At 45.5% G+C, this 27,081-nt stretch overlaps 1 protein-coding gene across 4 annotated transcripts in view; it reads right to left on the bottom strand.

Moving 5' to 3' along the window:
- Positions 1 to 27,081, bottom strand: part of LOC134862233 (collagen alpha-6(VI) chain-like) — a 50,465-nt gene that overhangs the window by 12,318 nt on the left and 11,066 nt on the right. For 3 of the 4 annotated variants that reach the window (XM_063880000.1, XM_063880003.1, XM_063880002.1), the window contains 24 exons: positions 23,312 to 23,422; positions 21,050 to 21,655; positions 20,062 to 20,649; positions 19,083 to 19,652; positions 17,988 to 18,608; positions 17,208 to 17,768; positions 16,466 to 17,023; positions 15,768 to 16,343; positions 14,800 to 15,384; positions 12,462 to 12,808; positions 10,812 to 10,890; positions 10,572 to 10,717; positions 10,090 to 10,182; positions 9,364 to 9,417; positions 9,062 to 9,133; positions 8,872 to 8,898; positions 8,740 to 8,784; positions 8,289 to 8,342; positions 7,482 to 7,544; positions 2,620 to 2,685; positions 1,863 to 1,916; positions 1,529 to 1,564; positions 1,192 to 1,254; positions 963 to 1,025 (listed from right to left, as the gene is read on the bottom strand). In XM_063880000.1, the coding sequence (XP_063736070.1) occupies positions 963 to 1,025; positions 1,192 to 1,254; positions 1,529 to 1,564; positions 1,863 to 1,916; positions 2,620 to 2,685; positions 7,482 to 7,544; positions 8,289 to 8,342; positions 8,740 to 8,784; positions 8,872 to 8,898; positions 9,062 to 9,133; positions 9,364 to 9,417; positions 10,090 to 10,182; positions 10,572 to 10,717; positions 10,812 to 10,890; positions 12,462 to 12,808; positions 14,800 to 15,384; positions 15,768 to 16,343; positions 16,466 to 17,023; positions 17,208 to 17,768; positions 17,988 to 18,608; positions 19,083 to 19,652; positions 20,062 to 20,649; positions 21,050 to 21,655; positions 23,312 to 23,390 (6,006 nt within the window). In that variant the 5' untranslated portion in view covers positions 23,391 to 23,422. The remainder of the gene's footprint in view (positions 1 to 962; positions 1,026 to 1,191; positions 1,255 to 1,528; positions 1,565 to 1,862; positions 1,917 to 2,619; positions 2,686 to 7,481; positions 7,545 to 8,288; positions 8,343 to 8,739; positions 8,785 to 8,871; positions 8,899 to 9,061; positions 9,134 to 9,363; positions 9,418 to 10,089; positions 10,183 to 10,571; positions 10,718 to 10,811; positions 10,891 to 12,461; positions 12,809 to 14,799; positions 15,385 to 15,767; positions 16,344 to 16,465; positions 17,024 to 17,207; positions 17,769 to 17,987; positions 18,609 to 19,082; positions 19,653 to 20,061; positions 20,650 to 21,049; positions 21,656 to 23,311; positions 23,423 to 27,081) is intronic. The other variant, XM_063880004.1, reaches the window with a different exon arrangement.

Genomic DNA, 27,081 nt, shown 5'->3' with positions numbered 1-27,081 from the left:
GGAACCAAACAGCATGGGGATATTTCTGTCCACAAATCGGTCAGACACTTTCTGAGTAACTGTCTGTAAATAAGTCATACGAAACACGGCCGACGTTTGGCCTGCTGTCTGGAGCCAGAGGCAGATGAAAACCAGCTGTGAGGTGGGAACTCCTGCCTTCAGATTCTGTGGTATTTACAACTCGCATCGTCATTAAAGCGTTGAATCTCAGAACCACAGAATGAACCAACACTTCCTGCTCTCGTTCGCTCCAGCTGCAGGATAACCGCGCCTCTGTCGAGCATTCAGGCCCGCTGAGGATCCCCCGAGGGATGAAGAGGAGGCTTTGGAGGAGGCTCTCGAGGCCAAGAGAGCTATTCTGCCGATCTCTTCTAAAGCTGCATTGAAAATACCAATATTGAATTAAAATATGGTTATATATTTATATATATATATATGAAGTTTCAGGGGACTCTGGATCATCTGGATTGGACAGATGAATTGTCCCCAGTACAGTTAATAATGTTCTCTCTGTGTCCGATGGTCTCAACACGACTCATGGTAGTCAGAATCACTCCACAGAGAGGACAGATATGACCTCTTTCTGGATAAAACTGTCACTTCTGATCCTGGAAATGTCAGAAATGGATTCAGCATCCTCAATAACTCCAAAACCTCTCCTAAACTCTCCGAATTTGGAAAGTCATTTTTTTGTAACTATTGTCAACAATGCAATTCATTTTAATTTATGCTAACTGTGCTAATGTCCCAACATCTGCAGGTTAGCATCCAGCAGCTTCTATGAGCTGCAGACCGCTGCTCTACATCTCTATCATAACACTGTGGGGTCCTCCACATGTCAGGGTTCACTCTGCTGGCATCTAGACTAAGTCACTGACCAAAACCAGTTCCTTCAACGGTCTTTGAGTCCCCGTTATTAATAATCAATGTGTTTCAATAATCACAGGGGTATGTGCACTCACCTGAGGTCCAGGCAGGCCAGCGAGTCCTCTGGGTCCAGGCTGACCTCTGACCCCTCTGGGACCCTGCAGACAAAACATGGATTCATTAAAAACATGAAGACTAAGATTTGTATCATTCATTAAAAAAGTCACATGCAGGAAACACCATGGCAGACCTTCACCTGAACCAAGAGGAGCAGGTGCCCCAAAAACTGAGCAGAACAAATAAATCAGGAGATCAAAATCTCACCTGTGGACCTGAAGCTCCGGGGATGCCTTGGAGTCCCGGATCTCCAGGCTGTCCAGATGCACCCTGCAGGAGGACACACACACACACACACACACACACACACACACACACTAGAGTTGGGTATTGTTTTCATAGATACAGATCACGTCATGCAGTTTAATCCGGTTGTTATTAAAGTGGTGCAATTTTAAGAATTACCAGTCCAAATATATACAGTCTGGGTTTAGGAACCGATCAGCAGATCCAAAATTATTATCGGTTCCCAACCCTAACACACACACACAGTTTAATATGTGTGTACTAGTAGTCTACTAAGTGTAGTCTGAGGTCCTCTCACCTTCTCCCCGAGCGGCCCTCTCCTCCCGTCCGGACCCTGAACAGAAGCAAACGGAGTTCATGAAGAGGGATTCAGAAATCTGTGTTATCATGAACAATGGCTCCTGTGTCGTTGCGTGCTTTAAAAATAAGACTATACATTTGAAAATAGAAGTCACATCATTTCCCAAAGTATTGAATGCCCATTAAAAGTTAAAGAGGAGGGGGCTGTGCAGATTTGCAGCGGCCTCACCTGCATGAGACAACAAGAAGCTGTAGTCCTTAAAGCATCAAAAGGGGAAATGCATCTCTATCTGGGTCAGAGTCAACGTCATTACATGTGAAAGAAATCTCACCGAGTTTCCAAGGATTCCGCTCTCGCCTGGTCGCCCGTCCTGACCGGGGGGCCCCTGTGGATTCAAACACAAAACACCTGAGCAAACCCCTGGAAGAGGAGTTCCTTTCTCACGGCATGGTTATCCCAAAACCGGGGACAAAAGTAGAGCTGATGCTTTGGGTCTTCTGAATTGTGAGCACGACATTATCTCGTTACTTTAAGGTCTATAGGACGGGCAACAGCTGTTCAACACAACAGCTGGTGGAGACAGGTGGATGTTCAGCCTCTCTGCTGTCCTGTCATCAGCAGAGAGAGATCACTTGCTGTGCCCTGGTGTGGAGGTCAATGGTTCTCTGAGTGTGTCTTTGGTTGTGTGCCTGTGTGTCTCAGGGCTCTGGACCTGCAGGAGGACGGCTGTGCGGTGGACCTCCATCACTTTAACTCCGGTGCTCAGTCCGTGCTTGCCTACGCCACCGTCAACGGCTCCCTGGTGGGCTGGGACCTCCGCTCCAACTCCAATGCCTGGACGCTCCGCCACGACCTCCGCCTCGGACTCATCACCTCGTTCACCGTCGACATGCACCAGTGCTGGCTCTGCCTCGGTGTGTGTGTGTGTGTGTGTGTGTTTGTGTGTGTGTGTGTGTGTGTGTGTGTGTGTGTGTGTGTGTGTGTGTGTGTGTGTGTTTGTGTGTGTGTGTGTTTGTGTGTAAATTAAAAAGCTAAAGCATGTGCAGCAGGGAGTCCTAAAGAGATAAAGATCATGTGGTGTTTCTCACCGGTAATCCAGGGTTCCCAAGGTCTCCTTTGGCTCCTGGGCTGGTGTTATCAGCACCGGGCTCCCCCTGCAGTCAGAGGAAACACACACACACACACACACACACACACACACACACACACACACACACACACACACACACACACACACACACAGTTCAGTTTCTTTCAGACGAGCCTCCAGCTGTGTTTGGATGTTTCCCTGATATTGGATTTCCTAATAAACTATAACGATGTTTATAAAGTGACATAGAGACACAACACGAGTGAGTGAGTGAGTGAGTGAGTGTTTGCCTAAGATAAACAATCTCCCTCCTTTATCTTTGTGAATGTCTCCTCTGGGACTCCTCTCTCCCCGGGTCGTGTATTATCTCTAATAAGCTCCAGACGGTCAGAACATCTGTATTTCTAAACCCTGAGGCATCACATGTACGGAAGATAATCATCAATTACTAATTCTGCTAATTCAATCATTTGCGGTTGCAATCAGATCTGCAGAAGTCTTTCAGTTGTTCTGCCTACATTAGGGACAACAGAGCAGACTGAACACCTGCATGCACACTAACACTCCAGAGAGTAAGCTGGAAACCTCGGGATCAGGGGCGGACTGACCAGTAGGACGTTCTGTCAAAGTCCATATATATAGCAACTGTATCAATATATATATATATATATATATATATATATATATATATATATATATATCAGTCACAGCCTGGAACAAGTTTTTGCTTATCACCCCCAGCTAAAGCCCAAACCTCTGTCTCTGCAGAGAGTGTTCGTTTGTAAAGATGGCACAAATCGCAAATGGCTGACATACAGTGAGGAGAGTCACACGTTATATTGTACAGTGTGTTTGGCATTTTCCAAGCCATATGAAACAAATCCCTTCATAAGTGGAATGCAGGACTGGAAGCATGTCAATCAAAGAGTAGAGGAGCATGAAAGGGGGGCCATGCATAGGGTGTGTGCTGAAGCATATTTCTTACGTGCATCAAAAGCTGATATAGCCAGTCTGCAACATGGTCCCCAAACAGAGTCCCACAGAGACCAAATAAGGAACAGACGGCAAGTGTTGGAATGTTGTTGAAATGGTTAAAGTCATTGGTAAGAGAGGACTTCGCTATAGAGGGACACAATCTGAAGCAGCTTACACATTGGATGACCTGAGTATTGACCATGGGAACTTTTTGGAGCTTGTAATTCTTCATGGGAAATATGATGTATGTCTGAAGGAACATCTCACTGAGTGCATTGAGAAAAGTAAGAAGGTGCATCAAACAGGAGATCAGGGTCGAGGCTCTCTTGTGACATTTTTGTCCAAAACCCCTGTGAATAAAGTCATCTCTACAGTGCAGCAACGTATACAGGAGACCATCGCAAAAGAGGCTAGAGAGGCTTTCAGTGCAGATCGACACAACCCAAGACATCACATCCCAAGACCAGTGCTCTATAGTCTTAAGGTATGTGAAAGACACCGTTCAGGAAAGGCTTCTTGCAGTGGTGAAGTGTGAAGCATCAACTGGCCAATATTTTGTCACGGTCCTGGCAGATCCTGGAGATCAGCAACTGCATCAGTAATGCCACTGATGGTGCATCCAATATGCAAGGCCAACACAAAGGTTTTTCCGCTCTGTTGTCCTCAAAAGCGCCAAACCAAGTGCATGTGTGGTGTTATGCACATGTGTTAAACCTGGTTCTGGCTGACACAACTGAAGTGGCTATTGCCAGTGGATCCTTGTTCTCACGAATGAACGATATTGCTGTCTTCTTTCATGAGTCATACCAGAGGATGAATGTGTGGGAGCAGGAAAGTCAAGACAGTCGACATACGCTTCTTTCCATGATTGGAGAAACAAGGTGATGGGCCAAGGATGTTGCCTTGAGGAAGATTTTTGGGTCCTTTGGGAAGCCAGGCCAGTGTGTCTACACTGATGTCATCAGGGCACTGAAAATGTTGAAGGCCAGTTTAACCTGAAGACATCAGCGCGTGTCAAAGCAAAAGGGTGTTTGTAGGGTTTAATGGGGTTTGAGACAGTTCTGACTGCTCAGCTTTTCCTCAGGATCTTTGAAGTCACAACACCACTCTCTAAATACTTGCAGACACATGGTTTAGACATCTTGACTGCTCACCGAACGGTTCTGACCACTGAAAATGCCCTCAAGAACATGTCACGAGATTTTGAGTCAGTGAAGAAAGCTGCTGATGTTTTTGTTCAGTGGGCAAATACACAATTGTCTGAGGAGGAATGTGATAGGGAAGTGGAAGAAGCTCTTCCAGAGAAAAGGGTGAGGAGAACAAAGATGATGGATGGTGTTACCAGATTGTGACGATGGCACAACCTGTTAACAGATGCCTATCACATCCTTGGCATAGGCTACACATTTCCCCTCACTCTTCCTGTGACCCAAGTAGCCTGTGAGAGAAGTTTCTCTGTCCTCAAACATATAAAGAATAGATTGAGGAGCACTAATTCCCAGGAACATCTCGAAGCATTTATGCTTATGGCCATAGAGAAGGACATCGTAACGTCCTTGGGCAGTGAGCTCATTATAGATAGAGTTGCAGAGACCAGTGAGTCAGCTTTTCCTGCCACAGTACATCTTCATTAGCAACCTATAAATAAAGTTTCTATCAAAGTTCAAGTTAATATAGGTTAGGGCTACCTTCTTTGTGAGTGTTCTGAAAGACTTTTGTTTTATTGATGTTTTGTTATCAACACCTCAGAAATGATCATTGATTGTGTCATGTGATTATCTTCAGTCTATAAGGCTTTTGGTGTAGTATCTTGAAATGCTGGCAAGTGGTTATTTAAACACAACATCGCGTATGGGCTGGGGGCCTAAATTGTTGAAAAAGTCCAGGGCCTTTTTTTAGCCCCAGTCCGTCTCTGCTCGGGATGAGTCCTGTTTTGTAGTATGCACCGCTCAGCTGATATTATCTTGCCTGAGAAATGATAAATAACAGCTTAGGAAAAATGACTAACTGATGATAGAGCTGGCCACGCTAACGGTGTTGCAGTCTGTGTTTGATATGTGACTCATATTACAAACGGCTGAAGCTGTCTGGTGGGATGTGTTGAAGGAAGGATTGCAGCAGCAGCTGTTAAAGCCGAGAAGGTGGGACTGATTCTGCAGGGAGGGGAAGAAAGCGTCTCTCATAATGTTTGTGTAGAGCAGGGTGTTTCACAAAGAAAACACAGCTTATCTGTGAAGGTCTGTGTCTTCTCTGCTTCACACTCAAAGAAATATTTACCCTTGGAGAGAAGGAGGTCCCTACTTCAGGTCCACACACTGAAATAACACCCTTTCTCTCTCAGCCGGGAAACTATGTTCTCATGTCGCTGTGTGGTCGCTCCTAACGATGCATATTCTTTTTAAAGAAGCATGCATGCTTTAAAACACATAAATAACATGTATTATTTCCTGTTGGAGAATTGTGCAACACAGGGGAGGACAGCTACTGTAGGAGTTGAAATGTAGAGTATATCAAAATGAAAAATACCTTTCACCTCCTCTTAGTTCACAAATACGTGGAATGCATTTCCCCCGAGTATAAAATGAGAGGTTGTTGAAAACATTTATCTAACTGAACCTTTTTATCGAGCGACTTACAAACACTCATTCCCAGTGATGTCGTTAACAGTAATCTAACGCGTTACTATTTCCAAACCAGTAATCAGATTAAAGTTACTTATCCAGGTCACTGTGCGTTACTGTTTCTGTCATCCAGCACGAGGACAACTCGCGCGTAATACCACGCAGCGACACAAACAGTGGAGGGGGGAGAGAGGCGCTTGTTGTAGCTGGAAACACAGTCCCTCCTTTGAGTCTGAGTCAGCTACAGATGGCAGTATTAAGGCTCTCTCTGTGCTGGAGACAAAGTGTGTCTAGCTTCAAACACTACGTCAAATCTGAAGAAGCATTTGGAGTCGCAGCACGACACCGACAGACTACAGAGCAGGACCCCCCAGGTGGAGCGAAGCAGAGCACTGCCACTAAAGCAGGAGGCCCCCCACCACCCAAACAACCAAAGCTGGACTTCGGTGCAAAACCAGTGAGTGTGGGGGGGGGGTGAAGCAGTTGGTCGGGCAGTGTGATGGACTCATCTTTATGTCTGCAGTTGCTGAAAGTAACTCATAAAGTAACTTGTAATCTAACTAAGTTACTTTTTAAAGGACTCATCAGTAATCAGATTACTTTTTCAAGGTAACTGTGGCAACACTGTCCATTACTGAGGACAATCTTGGGGTGAAGGGTCTCGCCCAGAGACACAACGCTATGCTGACTGCAGGGGGGATTGAACCGGTGCTCCCCTGACTCAGAGATCATTAGTGTGACTTTATTTACCGGTTGTCTTTTTTGTGTACGTCTTAAAGCGACTTTGAGCACGTGTAAAGGCGCTTCTAAAATCAATGTCTTATGACTATCCCGCTGAGCCACGGCCACCCTGACTGCAGAGTGCATCTGAGGTTCACGGTGGGTCCGTTGGGAACGTGTCTATCATTATGCACTGGAGAGGATCCGGACCGTGAAGTGAATCCGAGAAAAAATCTGACCTTAATCTCAGGATTCTGAGAGGAAAGTCAGATAAACAGAAAAAAGTAAAAAGAATAACTTTTATTTCTGCTTAAATCAGAAATCAGAGATTTAAAAATACATATTTTTATTGTTTTTTCCAAGAATTTTGACTTTAATTCCAGAATTCTGGGAACAAAATCTCTGAGTTCTGAACCTGTATTGCTTTTGACTGTTTCTGTTTTAGCTGTATTTGTAATGCATGTGCACTGCCTAGTTTCCAAATGTGGATCAATGAAGTAAAAGTAATCCTCATTGAGGAGTTGAGGATCAAAGAGAGACTCACCGGGTCTCCTCTCAGTCCTCGCTGTCCTCTAAGCCCCGCCTCCCCTCTGATGCCCGGGATACCCTGTGGAGAGAAACACCTGTCAATCAACAGCCAATGAGGAGGCTTCCCAGATCACTCCGCTAATCTACCTGGAGACAGTGTGTGTTAAAAACATCACATCGTTAATTTAATATAAAGATATATATCTAACAACACAAATAATACTGATTAGTGATTTGTATTATTAGTTAATATCAATATATAATAAATTCTTTAATTATTAAAAATACGTTTTGAAATTGATATAACTTATGATAAAGTGATAAATTCACTCCAGTTTGGATGACATAAAAATATGTATTGTCATTAAGTTAATTGTGATTTAATAACGATTATAATTACAAATATAAAACATGAACGTTCCTGTTATTTATTAATCAACAAATATAAATATCTTTCTTTAATATAAATAATTCAAACATATAAATATCTTTCTTTAATATAAATAATTCAAACATATAAATACCTTTCTTTAATATAAATCATTAAAACATATAAATATCTTTCTTTAATATAAATAATTTAAACATATAAATATCTTTCTTTAATATAAATAATTTAAACATATAAATATCTTTCTTTAAAATAAATCATTTTAAAATTATATAATTATTTCAATGCATTTTTCAAAATAATATAAACAATAAAATCTATTTAAAATGCTAAAACAACATTAAGTACAAATTCAATAATAGATAATAATAGATATTTATCAATTCAAACTTTATCATTTAGAGGAAAAGGAAAAAGAAGGAAGTGGTTTACTGAGTTTCCAGGGTGTCCAATCTCTCCCCGAGATCCATCTCTCCCAGTGAGTCCCTGCAGACAAAACAGAAACACGCTGAAAATCCACACACACACGCACGCACACACACGTCCTGTTTAAAGAGGCCATATTTCTGCTATTCGTGGGGTTCCCTTCCCTGTACTATCGGTTTTAGTGCACGTAAATGGTCTGAAACGCTCTGTTGGATTCCTTTATTTATTTCTGGAAGATAGTGACATCACTGTAACACTTGCGCTCCGGTTGGTTAGCACTCGGACACCTTGTACGTGATAGGCTAAGGGGCGGGACATCTCACAGGAGAGCCATTAATGTAGGTATAATAGTATTAAGGCGATGATGGGCCCCTTTAAGCTTCATCTCTGGAGGTGTGGTGTACAGAATGAAGACCACACATGATGATTTTCTCTTTGAGTTTCCTGAAGCTCGTACCTGTTCTCCGTTCACCCCGTCCAGACCGTTGTCTCCGTCCTCGCCCTGTTCAGCAGAGACATGAATCACTCCTCCGGGTCAGCACACGTTTGAGTCTCAGCACACTTTATCCACGTCATTGCTGTCACTTACCCTGTTTCCCCGCAGGCCTCGGTATCCCTGCAGACACACACACACACACACACACACACACACACACACACACACACACACACACACACACACACACACACACACACACACACACACACATCAGCAGCTGCTTCCATCAGACTTTATGCATAATGATCTATTATGGATATATTAATGATACGTATTGTACCTTCTGTCCTCTGATTCCAGAGCAACCCTGAACACCCTGAGGTCCACTGGGTCCAGGACGCCCTCGCTCCCCCTGAAACACACACACACACACACACACACACACACACACACACACACACACACACACACACACACACACACACACACACACACACACACAAAGAAGGTCAGCTGCTTATTTTACTCCTATTTGTTCTATAAAACGTTAGCTTGTAGAGGCGTTTGAGGCACAGCTAATCTGGGAAATGGAGACTCTGCCTGAATGAATGACGTTCAAACTGAAAGAAGATAAGCACTCACAGGGACGCCCTCCTCTCCGGGGAAGCCGGGGAAGCCCTTCTGTCCAGACAAACCCTGTTAATGAAAGAGAAGATGAGAGGTCAGGTATCTTTTTTAAAGAAACTAATTAAAAAGCCATAAAAATGTCACAGAAAAATCTGATGCAAATTTCTTAAAATATTTTCAAAAACTAAACATAATCTCATTTCATAGTGCAGGACGTCACCAACAAATAAAAAGTCAAATCCCTAAAACTGTCATTGAATAATCCTCGACCTCTGCTGTAGGTAACCCACTGACTGAGGAGAGTTACCTCACCCCAAAACAAATCCAGACCCTCCCTTTAATCTGATCATCTGAGGACGTGTCCCAGCACTGATGGGGAGGGGTTCTCGTTCCTTACCCCTGTGAGACAGCAGATATTTAACACTGACCCCAGAATGCATACAAACCAGATTGAGAGTGAAGTGTGTGGTGCTTTTATTTTGAAAAATATCCAAGAGGTCAGACTTTCTGAGAGCTCTGCGAGTGTCTGCTTGCTCTCAACTCAAACGGCTCCTGACAAGTTTCCCCAAACATTCCTGACATCATGTTTAGATGTTAAAGGTGTGTGTGTGTGTGTGTGTGTGTGTGTGTGTGTGTGTGTGTGTGTGTGTGTGTGTGTGTGTGTGTGTGTGTGTGTGTGTGTGTGTGTGTGTGTGTGTGTGTGTGTGTGTGTGTTTGTGTGTGTGTGTGTGTTTCAGTCACCTTTGACCCCGGGGGGCCTCGAGAGCCTCGGATGCCTTCGTGTCCCGAACACTTGCACATGACGTTGCAGCACTCCCTGTCCGACACCGAGTCCTGCAGAGACACACAGGTAGGATTTCCAACAGGAAACTGAAGTCACTAAAGAGTTCAGTGCCAAAGATCAGTCGTTAGAAAGCCTTCTGCTAAACCGGACATCAACAATTAAATCTGGTACGGTTTCATACTTTTTACCGTCTAAAAACTGTACTGATGTATAAAGTGTGTATCCTGTAAAGCTCTTGAGGAAGTGTGTGTGTTTTAATATTTATCCTTGCCTATATTCTCGTTTGATCATCCAGTGTGTGAAAAGAGCCATACACAAAACACCTTATTGTTGTTTTTATGAAATCACTTTTTGTTTTGTCTTTATTTATCATTTTGTGCAGAAAAGTGAATCGTCCCCTCCTCCACCCCGGTTCCCTTCCAGAGTTACGTCCACTTACGATCTGTTTGAGGATGGTGCTGCCCACGCTCGGCATGCCGATGCTCAGAGGGAGTTTGTATCCGAACCCTCGTCCGAACTCCACCATCTGCAGCTGGGCGGGGTCCCGGGCCCCCTCCAGGGCCACGGTGAGCAGAGTGGTGACCCCTGCAGAGACATCACTGTCAGTCATCTACTGCGGCGGACTACCAGAACACCTTTCTGTTTGCACTGCGCTCCATTTTGAGGTCCAAAGCCTTACCAGATCTTCGGAGCAGCTCTGCTTCCTGCTCTAGACTCATCACGTCTCCATCGAGTCCGTCGGAGAAGATCACCAGCACCTGACGGACAGGTGAGTGTTGAGTAATCCCGATAAGAAAAGAAAAATCAACCCCTTCACTCTTTAAAGGAGAGACTCTACATACTGATATACACCTGAACATCAGCAGGAGAGGACTCTTTAAAGTAGAGACACTACACACTGATATACACCTGAACATCAGCAGGAGAGGACTCTTTAAAGTAGAGACACTACACACTGATATACACCTGAACATCAGCAGGAGAGGACTCTTTAAAGGAGAGACTCTACATACTGATATACACCTGAACATCAGCAGGAGAGGACTCTTTAAAGTAGAGACACTACACACTGATATACACCTGAACATCAGCAGGAGAGGACTCTTTAAAGGAGAGACGCGTCATACTGATATACACCTGAACATCAGCAGGAGAGGACTCTTTAAAGTAGAGACTCTACATACTGATATACACCTGAACATCAGCAGGAGAGGACTCTTTAAAGTAGAGACTCTACATACTGATATACACCTGAACATCAGCAGGAGAGGACTCTTTAAAGTAGAGACTCTACATACTGATATACACCTGAACATCAGCAGGAGAGGACTCTTTAAAGTAGAGACACTACATACTGATATACACCTGAACATCAGCAGGAGAGGACTCTTTAAAGTAGAGACACTACATACTGATATACACCTGAACATCAGCAGGAGAGGACTCTTTAAAGTAGAGACACTACATACTGATATACACCTGAACATCAGCAGGAGAGGACTCTTTAAAGTAGAGACTCTACATACTGATATACACCTGAACATCAGCAGGAGAGGACTCTTTAAAGTAGAGACTCTACATACTGATATACACCTGAACATCAGTAGGAGAGGACTCTTTAAAGTAGAGACACTACATACTGATATACACCTGAACATCAGCAGGAGAGGACTCTTTAAAGTAGAGACACTACATACTGATATACACCTGAACATCAGCAGGAGAGGACTCTTTAAAGTAGAGACACTACATACTGATATACACCTGAACATCAGCAGGAGAGGACTCTTTAAAGTAGAGACACTACATACTGATATACACCTGAACATCAGCAGGAGAGGACTCTTTAAAGTAGAGACTCTACATACTGATATACACCTGAACATCAGCAGGAGAGGACTCTTTAAAGTAGAGACTCTACATACTGATATACACCTGAACATCAGCAGGAGAGGACTCTTTAAAGTAGAGACACTACATACTGATATACACCTGAACATCAGCAGGAGAGGACTCTTTAAAGTAGAGACTCTACATACTGATATACACCTGAACATCAGCAGGAGAGGACTCTTTAAAGTAGAGACACTACATACTGATATACACCTGAACATCAGCAGGAGAGGACTCTTTAAAGTAGAGACACTACATACTGATATACACCTGAACATCAGCAGGAGAGGACTCTTTAAAGTAGAGACTCTACATACTGATATACACCTGAACATCAGCAGGAGAGGACTCTTTAAAGTAGAGACACTACATACTGATATACACTTCTTTAAAGGAGAGATGGTTTCTGTGGATGTCACGTTGTTCTGTGTCTCACCTTCACGCTGGCTCTGGACTCGGTGTTGAACTTCTGTCCGAAGGATTTCAGCATGGCGATGTTGAATTTAGTGGGCTCTGCCATATTATGGGTCATGACTTTCCTCACCACCTCCTCGCTGTAGGCCTCGAAGTTCACGTCGTACTTGATAGATCCGTCTTCACCCACCACTCGATACGCAATGTTGGTGTTGACGGGCTTAGGGCCAGTGCAGCACAGACCCTGAACCGAGGATACGTAATGGGCGATGTCCGGCAGGAAGCTCTGGAGTTTGGTGTGACCGTTGACCAGAATCCCACCCGTTCTCCGAGTAATATCGAATCCCATGGCGATATCGATGCTGCAGTCTGTAGGAAAGGGAAACATGTCTTTTCCTTTGGCAGTCATAAACACCGAGGCAGAAGCACACAAAGCTTTAATAGAGAGCAGCAGGAATGAGTCCTATAAAACCCTGAAATGATTTCAGAAATAAAGTTGATGATTAACACAAACTGAAGGGATATTAATAAGAAAAAAAACAGTCAGCAGTGGTGGGCCGTCAGGGCCAGCAAGGCCTTCTCTGCTGGCCTAAACATCATCAGAATATAAATTAAATTTTGATATATTTTTTCCACAAATACGTATTAAATTATTCCCCATAGTCTATTCTCTTCATTTTATAGCGTTCGTCTTGGCTGCGCTGCTTCCAGCCTCAGAACGAGATTTGGAGGGCTGGCCTTTATGTTAGAGCTTTTATCCAATCATATTTCAGCCATAATGTGTTGCTAGGGTCAAAGAAATCTGCCCTTAGGCCTTCAGAATCAACAGTGCGGGCGCCTGTAGCTTAAAGTGAACGCAAACAAAACTGTGGCGTTAACCAATCAGATTTCGAGGTGGCGACAACGGGCCAGCTAGCAGGCGTACGCTAACGTTAGCACGTGCACATCTTCTGATTGGATACGCACTATTGAGAGGCAGAGCTAGGCAGTAGGCAGAGCCATACAGTCTATGGGCAAAGCTAGCAAACAGAACTAGAACTTGAGCGAGATAATTTGTGTAGATTTCTACAAGCTATTTTTTTCAACCCACAATGGCTGAAGGAGGAGAAGAGATCAATTTGGTCGAAGATATAATTACAACGCCATTTTCAAAACGAACTTTTCAAGTAAAGCTACACACCTTGAAAAGGGAACGACCAACTCCAACTCTAGCGAGCCTAGCACAGCAGAGAAACTACGAGCGGTACCCCTGGCTCACAGCCTCCGAGAGGCACTGCAAATTGTACTGCCGGGAATGCCTGGTATTTGCAACTGATCGGTAAACAGGAACTTTCATTTATGGGACACGATGAAAGCGCCGAGTCCAGAAACAGAGGAAACTACGTGGAGCTTCTTTCTTTTCTTGCTGAGAACAACACAGATTTGCATTACCACCTGTACACAAACAACATGTTTACTGGGACGTCAGGCAAAATACAAAACGACCTGATTCATGCTATTGCTGAAGTGATGGGAGAAGAGATCAAAATGGAGATTAAAAAAGCTCCCTTTGTCGCTGTTATGGTGGACGAGACGTCAGATGTGGGTAATGTAGCACAGCTGGCACTTGTCCTGCGTTATGTGACGGACACAGGTGTCAAGGAGCGGTTTGTCAGATAATCTGATTAATTAAGTTAACTGTAAATGCTGATGTATTGATTATAAATGCTTCAGAAATATTAATATAACTCTGTTGTACTTGACTATGTTAATGTGATGCAACGCCCGGTTATACTGCGTTTCTGTCTAAATGTATAGTTTCTAGAGCCATGGCGTTCAAATTCAAGTTAATTCAGGTAGGACTGTGTAGGATATCACTGAAGGCCTAGGTGTGAAATGCACGGCCCGCCACTGACAGTCAGTAAATACCCCCTCCAACATTAGCCACCTTTAGCTTAGCGGTGGTGACGTGAAGTCATGTGACCGTGCTGTAGTTCCTTTATAGCCCAACATTAGCCACCTTTAGCTTAGCGCTGGTGGCGTGAAGTCATGTGACCGTGCTGTAGTTCCTTTATAGCCCAACATTAGCCTCCTTTAGCTTAGCGGTGGTGACGTGAAGTCATGTGACCGTGCTGTAGTTCCTTTATAGCCCAACATTAGCCACCTTTAGCTTAGCTTTGACCTATATGTACTGATTCTTTGTTGTGTCTCTATAAAAGGCTTATGTTACAAACTGTCTCAGAAGACGACATGTTTGCAAGCATTAAAAGACCTCAGAAGAAGGGACATGTGAAGGATGTGTTATATGCACTGGTTGTCTCACTCAGCGCTTTCTAGAGAGCGACTGATTTTAATCTGTGACGCCACATGTTTCTACTCACCAACTTTGGGGCGGTCTCCAGAGTCCTTGGATTTGCAGATTGTCTCGACCACCCTTTGCTTGATCTTATCCAAGCTGTTGAAGTTGTTCACGGTGAACAGCCTCTCCGGTGTTCCTGTGATCTGTAGGAGCTGCAGATCGTGGACGTCTCCAATGCCGATGGCGAACATCTCGATTCCCAGAGCCCGGAGACGATCGGCGGCATCCTCAACGTCGTCCTGAGATTCCCCGTCCGTGATCAGCACCAGATTCTGGGAGATCCCGGCAGATCTTCGGCTGCCACGTGACGCCTCAAAATAGCCCATGATGGAGTCCAGGGCCCGTCCGATTTCAGTGCCCCCTCCCTTCTGCGACATGCTCAAGATGTGCTTGTTCACGACTTCCTGGCTGTAGAACTGGTTGAGGTAAAACTCGTCCTGGAACTCGCTGCTGAACTGGGCGAGTCCGACACGCACCAGATTCTCACTCACTTTGAAGCTGTTCACTAGATCTGTGGTGAAGTTCTTCATGATGGTGTAGTCCTCCGGAAGGATGCTGCCGGAATGATCCAGAAGGAAGACCAGGTCGGCCTGCTGTTTCTCACAAACTGCAAAAGCAAAAAGGTTTCTGAATAGCTAGTAAATAATCAAGACATACAAAAGGCAAACTTCAAGTTCCTATGAATACATTCTTGGTAGCTTACTGTTCTCAACGTTTTCGAGTTACGGCAGATATACTTTGGAAAATTTGAGATTTATTTGTTTATATATATATGATTAACATACGCCAGCTTTAGGGCTCTTCCACATCTCTGTATAATGTCTTGCCTGTCAGATAAATGTAGTAAATTAAAACGTACAATATTTTCTTGTGGTTTGTTTTGAGTTGAAGTAGAATTACTCAATACAAAAAAATACTTACATAAAGTACTTAAAATGTGTCCTCAAGTACGGGAGTCAACGTACTTAATTACGGCAGATTGACTCTTACCTGGCGGGGTGTCGCAAAGGGCTTGAGTAATGTTCTTGTACAGACTCTCCAGGGCCTTGAAATTATCCACGTAGAAAACTCTGGAGGACTCGTGCCCGGCCATGATCTCCAGCTGTGTCTTGTTGGCTCCTTCCACTCCGATACTGAAGACGCTGATCCCGTGTTCCCGCAGATCCACGGACGGCGCTACCAGACTGTGGCGATCTGTGGCATCCCCGTCCGTGACCACCATGAGGATCTGAGGCACCTTGAGGTCCGCCCGGCCGCCGTTGTCTTTGTTGAAGAACGGTAAAGAGTACGCTAAAGCCTTGCCGGTGTAGGTGTCTCCGTACGGGGACTTCAGATCTTGAATTGCTCTGAGGACCTCTCGTTTTGAGCTATACTGTTTCAGGGTGAACACGGATTTGGGATTGGTGGAGTACAGGATGACTCCGAAGCGCGTCAGGTCCTTGCCGACGGTGGTTTCGTTCACCATGGACGACATGAACTTCTGCATGCTTCTGAACTTCTCCAGGGTTATGCTCGTGGAGCCGTCCACCAGGAAAATGATGTCAGCTTTTTCCGTCTTCTTACAGTCTGTCAGGAAATAAAAACACAAATGGATCAGAAGGAGTTTAAAAGGAACATTGAAGAACGACTTGCGCTGTGAACATGTAAATGATGCACATAGCTGCTCTGGTGGATTTGGGATGTTTTACCTGTGTCTGTGTTACATAGCTTCAAGGCCAACTCGTTCTCCAAGTCCTTCAGAGCGTCAAAATCCCTCTCAGTGTACGTCCTTGTTGCTGAGCCGCTGATCTCCAGCAGCTGGGTGGTGTTGGCGTCCACCACTCCGATGGCGTAAACCACCACTCCCTTGTTCCTCACAGCCAGGGCGGGTACCTTGACCTCGTCTTGTGCCTCACCGTCTGTAATCACTATCAGCGTCTGCCTCATGCCAGGACGCCCTCCTCTCAGTCCGTCAAAGTATTGCGACACATCCGTGATGGCTGCCCCTGTGAGCGTGCCGCCGCCAACCTGCTGCATAGCTGTGATGGTGTTCAGCATTTGGTCCTTGCTGAAGTATTGGTTGAGGGGGAACGCTAGCTGTTGGATGGTGCTGAACTGCATGACACCGACGTGCACGTTGTCCTGCCCGACGGCGGACTTGGTGATGACAGATTTCATGAACTCTTTCATTTTCTCGTAGTCTTGAGGGCCAATGCTTCCAGAGCTGTCAATCAGGAAGAGGAGGTCGCCCGGTCTATCACTGCAAGCTGTGGACAAAGTAGCACTGTTAGTGTCGTGGTCTGTCTTTCAATGCTTTACTTGTGAATGTTGCACATTGCCCATCCACCGAGTAAAGCCCTCTATTTTACACTTCATAGAACGTTATATAGAACGGCTAACATACAGAGAATTTCCCAAATGCCTTTTCAACCCTCGTCCAGTTTTTCTTACCCTCTGGAGAACAGATGTCTGTGATGATGTCGTCCTTGATCGGCGTCAGAGCATCAAAATTGTTGACGAAGAAAGTCCTCTTGGGGTCGCCGGCGATCTCTTGCAGCTGAACTGAATCTGCACTTTTCACCCCAATGGCGTATACAGTGACTCCTTGCGCCCTTACTTGTTCTGCAGGAATCTTCACTTCATCAGCGGACTTTCCATCAGTGATGACCACCAGGTACTCCGGGACTTCGTGACCACGCGTGGCCAGCGCTCGATCAAAGAGTGGTACCATGGAAGTGAGTGCTTTTCCTGTCTCTGTCCCGCCTCCTATTTGTCTTATTGCCTCTACAGCGTCCTCCAAACTCTTGACATCTGAGTGTGTGGTCAGATCAAACTCTAAATCTGGTGAATCTGCGTATTTCACAACCCCTATGCGGACATGTTGTGGCCCAATGCGGAAGGTATTTAGAAACTCAATCATGAACTTCTTCATGTCCTTGAAGTCGTTGGGGTAAATGCTTCCTGAGTGATCGATGAGGAAGAAGATGTCTGCTTCATCCTTCTGTACGCAGCCTGGAAAAGGAAAAGCAAAAATATGATCTGATTCTATCAAAGTAAATACGGTAACTTAACTTACCCAAAACGAATTGAAATGTTTACGACAAAGCTGATTGTGGTTTAGCTTATTCAAAGTACTTGCACATGTCTTGCTGTTTTGAGTTTTGTGTTCATGGTGGATTGAACTTATTGTAGCTGAATGTGGTGTAAGGTATTTAAATCAGTGGTTCAGACCTTCTTTGATGGTATTTCCTCTTGCACTGACAGATATTGCTTGCCGGAGGATGTTTTGGCACAGAATTTTCTGCAGGCTCTGCTCCAGAGATTTCAGCTTGACAAAACTGTCCACAATGAACATATGCTTATTCGGGGGATGAGACGCCATCTCCACCAGCTGGGCATGGTTCGCATTTTTTACCCCTACTGCGTAAACGGTGACACCGGCCCGCCGAAGTTCAGCCGCCGGCGTGCTCACGCTGTCCTGCGATTCACCGTCTGTGATCACCACCGCCACCTGCTGGACACCAGAATCCTTCCTGCTTCCATTTTGCTTGATGAAGACCTTCTCCAGGGCGAACTTCAGGGCTTCTCCAGTGTTGGTGCCGCCTCCGTGATAGGGCAGGATCTTGATGTACTTCAGCAATTCGTCCTTGTTGTTGAAGGTGTTGAGGTAGACCTGTGCGGTGGCCATTGTGTTGTACATCACGATGCCCACCCGCACTCTGGATGGTCCGACTTCCAGGCCGCTCACAATCGAGTGCAGGAAAGTGCGCACAAGCTGGAAGCTGGGGGTTCCAATACTTCCAGACTCATCAACGATGAACACAATGTCGGCCAGTTTGGCAGCTTTGCAATCTGTAGAAAAGGGCATGAATTATCATAGAATCATTATTCCCAAATCAGTTCTGAGTTGCACAAACATTAACATCCATTTAGAGTTAAAGGACGAAGAATATTCTAAAAGTTTGCTTTAAAAAATACTTTCAGATTTACTTCAAATATTTTTAGCTAACAACGTGTTTTTGGCTGTTGTCACTCACAAGGTGATTATCAAAACAACCCCAAGCGAAAGCTAGATAGTGCGCATCATTTATTGATTCATACATTAATCTCTCTTCTGGTAATGCCTCGCTGGAAATGATTGAGCTACATTCGAATCTAATGAGGCATTTAAAGTGGTTAACCCATCTGTCAGTAAGAAACAGCTCACATATCTAAGACTGCATTCAGGGGTGCCTGTTAGAAAACACTTGTGAACATGTTTTCTGTTGGTTAGCTCAACAGGTTATTTATCAATAATAGCTAGTATAATTAATAAGACTTGATCACCTCCAGTAAGAGTGGTCTGCGCTTCCTCTGTTTCAAAAGCAGCCTTCAGTGTTGGTACAATGTTGGTGATGGACTGGTATATGTACGGTGGAGTGGCAACGACTCTCATTTCCTGCATTGATGCACCTAGGCTCAACCCAACCACGGTTATTCCAGAAGATTTGATCAGGCGGGACTCCCTATACATGGAATCATCAGAGTTTTTCCCACTTATAACCACCAGGAACTGTCGGTAGCCTTGTTCCGCACGGCTTCCCGCCTCACTCGTGAAGATGTTGGTGCTGGCGTACAGCAGCGCTTTGCCCAGATTACGAGGCTCGTTGGGTTGCAGTTTACGCTGGCGGAAGCGCTTCACACCGTTGAGCGTCTCGTTTTTGGATTGGTGAGCATTAAGAAGATATTCCACCTTGACATCTTGACCGTACTGAGCCCAGCCCAGGCGGTAGGCGGACGCTCCAATGTTAAGCTGATTGGCGAGTCGGGTAAGGATGCTCCTGATCTGCTGGAACTCTGCCGCAGTCACGCCACTGTCCACCAGGAAGAAGATGTCTGCAAACCTTTCTGCCAAGGCTGAGAGGAAACACAAGAATGAGTACAGTAAGAAGATCAGCTGTTATGGTAGACCAGTCTGGATCTAAAAAAACAAAGCTGTGAAAAAGTAAGAATTCTAAATGTACATTTCTTAGTAGAGACGCTCCAATTGTAAATTCCTCGGCCCTGCTTCATCGTCTAATTTCACTAAACACAAAAGACCCTAAACTCATTAGGAGCATTTACTGATAATATTAGATCAGGTGAGAATTTGGGTCCTTTTATCATAGACTTCTATACAGTCCGAGTTCTTTTGATATCCCATGGAGTCGACCCCTGCTGGATATCAGGGAGTACCCAGGTTTATGACCCAGTTGATGCTTTTTGGGACAGTGGTTTTCCTCCGATTGTGTTGTTTAATTACAAGATATTCAATCCTTTGCCTTACCTTGCTTCTGATCCTCCACAGAGATGCACACAGTTTTCAGCAGACTGTCTTTCAGTGTCTGCAGAGCTGCGTAGTTACTGATGGAGGACAGGAAGCGCTCTGGAGGACGGTTGGCGATGGACTGGAGCTCCTGCAGGTTGGCTGCTCCCACCCCGATGCCAAACACGATGACCCCATGCTGCCTCAGGCGCTGGGCGGGTGCTGTCACATCGTCCGTGGAATCTCCATCCGTGATAACCACAGCGATCTGAGGCACCCTTTGGCCGGCTCTGCTCCCTGCTTCCTCCGTGAAATACTGCGTCCGGAGGAAGTCGATGGCCTTGCCTGTTTCCGTGCCTCCTGTTCGGTAGGGAAATGTGTCCACCGCCTCCAGCAGGGATGTCTTGTCCATGTGATCCTTCAGCAGGAACTCCTGGTAAGTGTCATCGCTGTACTGGGCCAGGCCGATACGAACCTTGTTGGGGCCGATCTCGAGTCCTGTCACGACACTTCGGAGAAACTGTCGGACCTCCTGGAAGTTACTGATGCCGATGCTGGAGGAGCCGTCCACCAGGAAGACGATGTCTGCCAAGCTGGCTTTGGCACATTCTGGACAGGAGGGAGAAAGAAGTCAGCATTTGGAGTAACAATCATTTAAATGCAATGTCTTTGAATATGGCTTTGAAGATCATTTCATTTTGTTGGATGTCCTTGTTGTTTATTGTGTAATAAATGTTGTGCATGTTTTGTGGGACTGTCTGTCCTTTTCCTCATAAAACCAGGGACAATGTTGGGAGTAATTGTGTAGAAGGGATTGTTTTTCAGTCAGTCGGTCGGTCGGTCGGTCAGTCAACGCATTGTAGGTCGAGGTGACCTCTGATGACATTGGAATGGTTTTGGTTAACAAGCAACATCAATACTTTGGGCACCCAGCAGTCATAATTCTTGGCTCTACCATTGATCAGATATAACGTAACCCCCACAAGCTGTGCGGTGTGACACATTTTACCTTGAGACAACTGCAGGAGCTGTCGTTTGACTTCCTCTACAGTAGTGCAAAGCGTCTGGACGATGCTCTGAGAAATTCCCTGCAGCGCCGCAAAGTTAGACACGCTGTAGACGTGCTGACTGTGCGGCTCGTTGGCTATCTCCTTCAGCTGATCTTCATCTGCATCTTTGATACCGATGGCGTACAAAACAATCCCCTTTCTCTTCAGATCCTGAGCGTGGGACTCCACGTTGTCTTGTGATTTTCCGTCCGTTATCACCACAGCAATCTGCGGCACGTTCTGGCCTCGGCTGCCCGCCGCCTCCACAAAGTGCTCTTTCAGCATGTAGTCCAGGCCTAGCCCAGTCTGGGTGCCGCCCCCCATGTAAGGCAACTTGTTGATGGACTGCAGGATGTCCGTCTTTCTCTGGTAGGTGTTGAGCTTGAACTCGGTGCGGGGAGTGGTGCTATACTGGACCAGCCCGATGCGCACGTGTTCAGGATCGACGTCGAAGCTGTTCACCAGCGTGTACAGAAACTGACGGATCTGCTGGAAGTTTTCAGTGCCGATGCTCCACGACCCGTCCACCATGAAGACGATGTCGGCCACGGCCTCTTGAGTGCAGACTGAGAGGGAGGATTATCAAGGTCTTGCAGGTAAGAAGTCACATTGTGCTGCAGGGAGCGCTACCGGAGCAGTTCTTGGCTCTTAGAAAGCGTGGCAGACAGTGGAGTGTGCAGACAATTCAATATTCCATGTCTTTCAAAAGTGGATACGAGAACCGAAATTGGCACATAGACTCTGTTGGGGCTGACCCTGTTTTGAACCAGCAGGGCAGCTTTTTTTAAGCCATCGATGGCCACCATTGATGGCTTGGAAAATACCTTTTCGCCATAAAATAATTTGCTGTATTTGAGTCATCTTGGTGTCAAATCATACATTTTTACAAACCAAATTCAGACGTCAGGAATTACTCAGAAGCCTCTTTGTATCCACAAGCCATACGTTTAGAAACATCTGCCTAACATGCATGGTGGGGGAGGTGTTGGAGTAGAGGTAATACTGACATCATGGTGTTCAGTGTCAGCTCACTCAGTTTGCAAAGACTAGTATTAGTGAGCTCCTGACAGAGTTTCTAAATTGTACATTTGGATTCCGCTTAGTGAAAATACATCTAATTCAATACCAACATCAGCTAAGTTGATCCTGTGGTTAAAATTCTTTGCTAGATACTGTTTCATCGGCTGGAAGACGATGGCCCAAGGGGGAGGAACATGGACCTTCCGGTGCTTGTATCCACTTTTGAAAAGCTGTTCCAGCTATCTGCAGCACGAGTGGTGGACAAGTGATTCATAGCCAGAGGAAACGGGTCTCTTGTGAGGTGTGAGCAAGCCAAAATGGGAAAAAAGTGAGCAGCTTGTTGTGGACAGTTTCTGCACGGAGAGGTAGTGTGACAGCACTCACCTGAAAGCTGACTTGTGGATGCAAAAGTGTGAGGAAAGGGAAGGGAAGTGATGCGGCTTTCAGCTGGTGTTCATCTCCTTTGGACAGGGATGGTGGTGCAAACAAGAGTTCGCAACTCGGCCTCAGACTCTGCGTCTCAACATAAACCGTCCAGTCATTTGCCGGGTTGCATCTCAATATTTCCCTCGCCCCTTGTACTTTGGTTTGCTTGTTGAAACAACACACTATGTAATAAAAAATGTGGTATTTTAATAACTGAGGGAGATTTAACGATCTTTTGTCCATTGAAAGATAATCAGCTGACACCCAGAGGTCAAATACCAGTGTGTGTTCTGGTGATGGGGGGGGGGGGGGTGCAGATCCATGTTTTATGCTGCGAGGCGGAGCTGATGGAAGCAGCACGCTCTTTCTCTGTGAACCAGTTAGTGTGTGTGTGCTCAGCAGGAAAAGCATTCTGGTGCGGGATTAGTAACAGTGCTCAAGAGAAGTCTACAACTGTGTGTGTGTGTGTGTGTGTGTGTGTGTGTGTGTGTGTGTGTGTGTGTGTGTGTGTGTGTGTGTGTGTGTGTGTGTGTGTGTGTGTGTGTATCCAGGCAGGGGGTAAAGTGGTGTTTTATTATGTATTTTATTAACAGCATTTTAATTGGGGGGGGGTAACATGTGATTTACAGATCGACTCTGATGTCCCCCCCCCCCAGCCTATAGCAGCTGTGCATGTGCATTTAGTGTTTTCTGCAGATGTGTGTGTGCTGATGTCATTTCGGCCATGATCCCGTCGGTATGCAGGAAGTGAGGTCACAGTGAGTAATCGCACGCACCTGTCTTCTCTGCAGCGTTGCCGTAGAAACACGCCAGCACGATGATGAGGCCGAGGAGAAGCCGCCCCTTCGCCGCCATTCTGCAAACGCCTCTGGGATTCTTTCTTCTTCCTGCAACACAAAGACAAACACAGCCATAAAATGTAGAGGGTCTGTTTCACATCAGGCACAGCAGGGGGGGGGACACACGCCCACCATCACTCTACAAAACATTTGGTTTTTCCAACAATGAAAGACGCTCCAGGCCACAACAAATTGGGGAACGCGGCTTAGAGAGGAATCTACCAAAGCTTCAGAGTGACCAAAGTCTTTGGTGGGGGGGGGCATTCATAGGAGCCATTCATTGAGTGTATTATTGTCAGAGTTGTGTGTAACGCGTTGCAAAAGTAAGGAGTTACAGTAATGTATTACTTGTTGCTGTAACGCAGTAATATCACGCAGTACTTCTGAAATGTGGGTAACATCATACCCGTTAGTATTCTCACAAACATCACGAGACATTCTGACACCAGAGGAACAATTGTGCAGGTAGAACAGTAACTCAGTAAGCCTGTTTCCTATTGGTTCAGAGGGCTGCAGGAACAGATTCAGCATGCAGAGCTTGTCATGATCATGATCTGGAAAACCTGTGAGGGATGAGGAGGGGTTGAGGAGGGGGTGAGGAGGGGGTGAGGAGGGCCTCTTCTGCAGAATCAGAGCCATTACTGATAATTATGTCTCCGCATCATCTCTGGGATTCATCTCAATCAATCATCGACGTGTATTCACTATCCCGGGGAATAAATCAGAGCAGGGAGAGACCGAGCCTCTTCCTATCTGTCACTAGTTCCTCGTTAGCGGTTTTGTCCCGGTTCCAGTTTCTGTCTGCAGTGTTTATGTGAGGCTGTTCTTCCGTCAGCCTTTCTTAATCAAGAGCTCGATCTCGGTCACCTATTCCCGCCTCCTGCCCTCTGACAGCTGTGATGGACACATTCATGCATCAACAATAACAACAATAACAACAACAATAACAACAATAACAATATTAATAATGTTGTTGTTGTTGTTGTTGTTGTTGTTGTTGTTCATAATAATACTAATATTGTTAAAAAGACATTTCTTTTGAGCAAAGCTTTCTGTCCCCCTTCGATGTTTTTTAAACCCTTTTTTATTCTTAATCATCTTGTTTTATTTCCTTTCCCTTTTTTGTTTTTTTGTTTTTAACCTTTAGCACTTTGAGATCTTTGATGAAAAGGGCATTTTAAATCAACTGTATTGTTATTGATTTACCACTCCCCAGCATCCCCATTACAAGCGCCACCGCTTTCTGGGAAACGGCCCATTTAGTCCCCACCACTTTCTTGGTGTTTGTGTGTGTGTGTGTGTGTGTGTGTGTGTGTGTGTGTGTGTGTGTGTGTGTGTGTGTGTGTGTGTGTGTGTGTGTGTGGGGGGGGGTGTGTGTATGTGTGTGTGTGTGACACACCTCCTCCTTCCAAAGAACTCATTATGCACCCTTCCCTCTTTGTTTGGAGAGAGATGACTGATCAAAAGAACAACCTCTCACGATACTGAGCCCCCCCCCCCCCCCCTTCACTCCCCGGCTTCCTCTGGATTTCAGCAGAATCCAAATGAATTTCAAATTGTTTCTACCGCACAGAGAAGAGCCGAGAGCCGTCCTCTCTGCAGCATCTGGCTCCCCTTACTGCCTAATAGTGCCATTTCCTGTCAGACAGGGTGACCACATCAGAGGTCGGAGGAATCGCGACTATTTAATGTCATGTGAAGCGGCTCCATGCAGCAGAGGAGCATCCTCTCACTCATCCGCCAGGCTCTTCGAAACACACTCCGCTCCTGCTCAGAAACCCGAGGCAGTTCCAGGGCCGGATAAGAGCCCGGAGGAAGAACCAGTGTTCCCGTTGATGGTTGTTTGAGAAAGCTGTTTCAAAAGTTGCGGAAAAGAGCAGCAAGTCACTTGAACATTTTGTGGGGTAAAGTCATTCGAGGACTCAAGTGGAAGATGGGATTGCGGTGACAGACACACAGGGATGAGGATGTGGAGTTCAATTGAAAAATGAGAGACTGACTAACATTTAAAATATGTGTGAGAAGTACATCTGCATTCCACCAGAGGCAGGGACAAACATCCTTTCATATAGGAACATATATATTCCAGATCCAAGTAGCTGAGATCATTGTGTATTTACGTCCTTATTATAACTTCAGTAAATAACATAAACAACAGGGGTCCTCGATGGTCTCAACAAACAGTTGAGCTTCAAACCCGCTTTCTTAAACTGGTTTTGTTTGAGTTTCTAAAACCAGACAGCTCTGGACAGACTCTGTAATAAGACTGTTTATAAATGAGCTCCAAACTAATATTTTGCATTCCTTCGCTGACAACTCTCATCACTTAAACGGCAAATGAACAGAACGCCACGCCTGCAGTCACGCCTCGAGGTTTCCAAGTAACAACTCAAAGACCCTCAGCTGGAAGAGACAGAAAGCTGCCTGGGGATTCTTATGCAGAAAAAAACTCATTTCCATTCCTAATCGTTTCTCGTGAATCCCGTCAACACTGTGGACTGTATGTTGAGCCTCACCGTGGCCAGAGTTGTGTTTTAAGCAACATATGCTGAAGAGTTCAAAGACACCGGGCAGCATGGGATCGTGTTCGACTCCCCCTCTCTCTCCTGAGAGTGAAAGCAGTAAAAGCGACAATAACCAGTGATGTGCACGCCTCCTTTTATGGGGGTTAAGCCACAGCATGCTTACATCTGTGCATGTATGATCCCCCCACCCCCACCTCCGCCCACGCCCCCACAAACATGTTTCAGGCCTGGGTTTAATCACCTTGGCGGAGGCCCCTGTGAGGAAATGGGGTTGAGTTTAATGTGAAGCATGTGAAGGTAATCACAGTCTGATTGAGAGGGGGGTCTCTGCAGCGTTTCAACATCAGATGTATTTACACGGACTCCGCCTCAGTTTATTTAGTTGCAGTTGAGTCCCTCTCTCCTGTTCAGCTGCAAAGATGAAGTGTTTGAAGGCAGAGAGGCGAGGGGCCTCGGTGTTTGGAACTGGAATCAGAGTGCAGTTCTCTGTGGGTCGGCTAGAGGACAGCCTGCAGAGCGAGGAGCTGCTTCCGGAAGCCCTTCTCAAGTCATCAGCTCCTTACAGGGACATTATCAGGGGTGATCCTGGCCTTCCTGATGCGGGCCAAACTGCATCTGCTCCGTTAAAAAGTAAACGTGAAACTCAGAATGAACCGGTGAGCGTGCAGGTGTGCACAGATGTTTCTGTATGAACATGAACTGACACCACAGAGAGACGTGTGGAAAAGCTGGAGGTCAGGATTTCAGTGACCGCAGGGCGAGAGGTTAAGCTAGCTCAAAACAGATCTGGTGCTACTCTCTATTTTCTATTTAGTTTTATGTATCATATCCCATCAATTCTTTACCAAAACTAATTTTACAGGGCATGCAAACTGTCCGTTCTGTAGGAAGGAGGTTAATCATCAATGCAAGGTACAGTAAGATACAGCTAACATGTTTTTAATTAGGCTTTAAGCAGCTAAACCTGCACAATCCTCAAAGACCCTCAGAATGTGAGATGCATCCTGAATCTTTGCACATTTTATAGTGAATATACGGAGGTTTGGTGCAAAGTCCTCCCCTTGTTATGCAAAGGAAGCTCATTCCAAACTGATCCTATTCCAAAAGTTCAACCACAGTTTCTATGAAATCTTGAGGGTCTCCAGAGGGATGGTGGGAAGTGAGGCATACCTACAGTTTACT

The sequence above is a fragment of the Eleginops maclovinus genome, chromosome 3 (assembly GCF_036324505.1).
Source record: "Eleginops maclovinus isolate JMC-PN-2008 ecotype Puerto Natales chromosome 3, JC_Emac_rtc_rv5, whole genome shotgun sequence".
NCBI classification, from domain to species: domain Eukaryota; kingdom Metazoa; phylum Chordata; class Actinopteri; order Perciformes; family Eleginopidae; genus Eleginops; species Eleginops maclovinus.
Note: the sequence above shows the minus strand (reverse complement) of the source record. Positions and strands in the feature narration are given on the sequence as shown.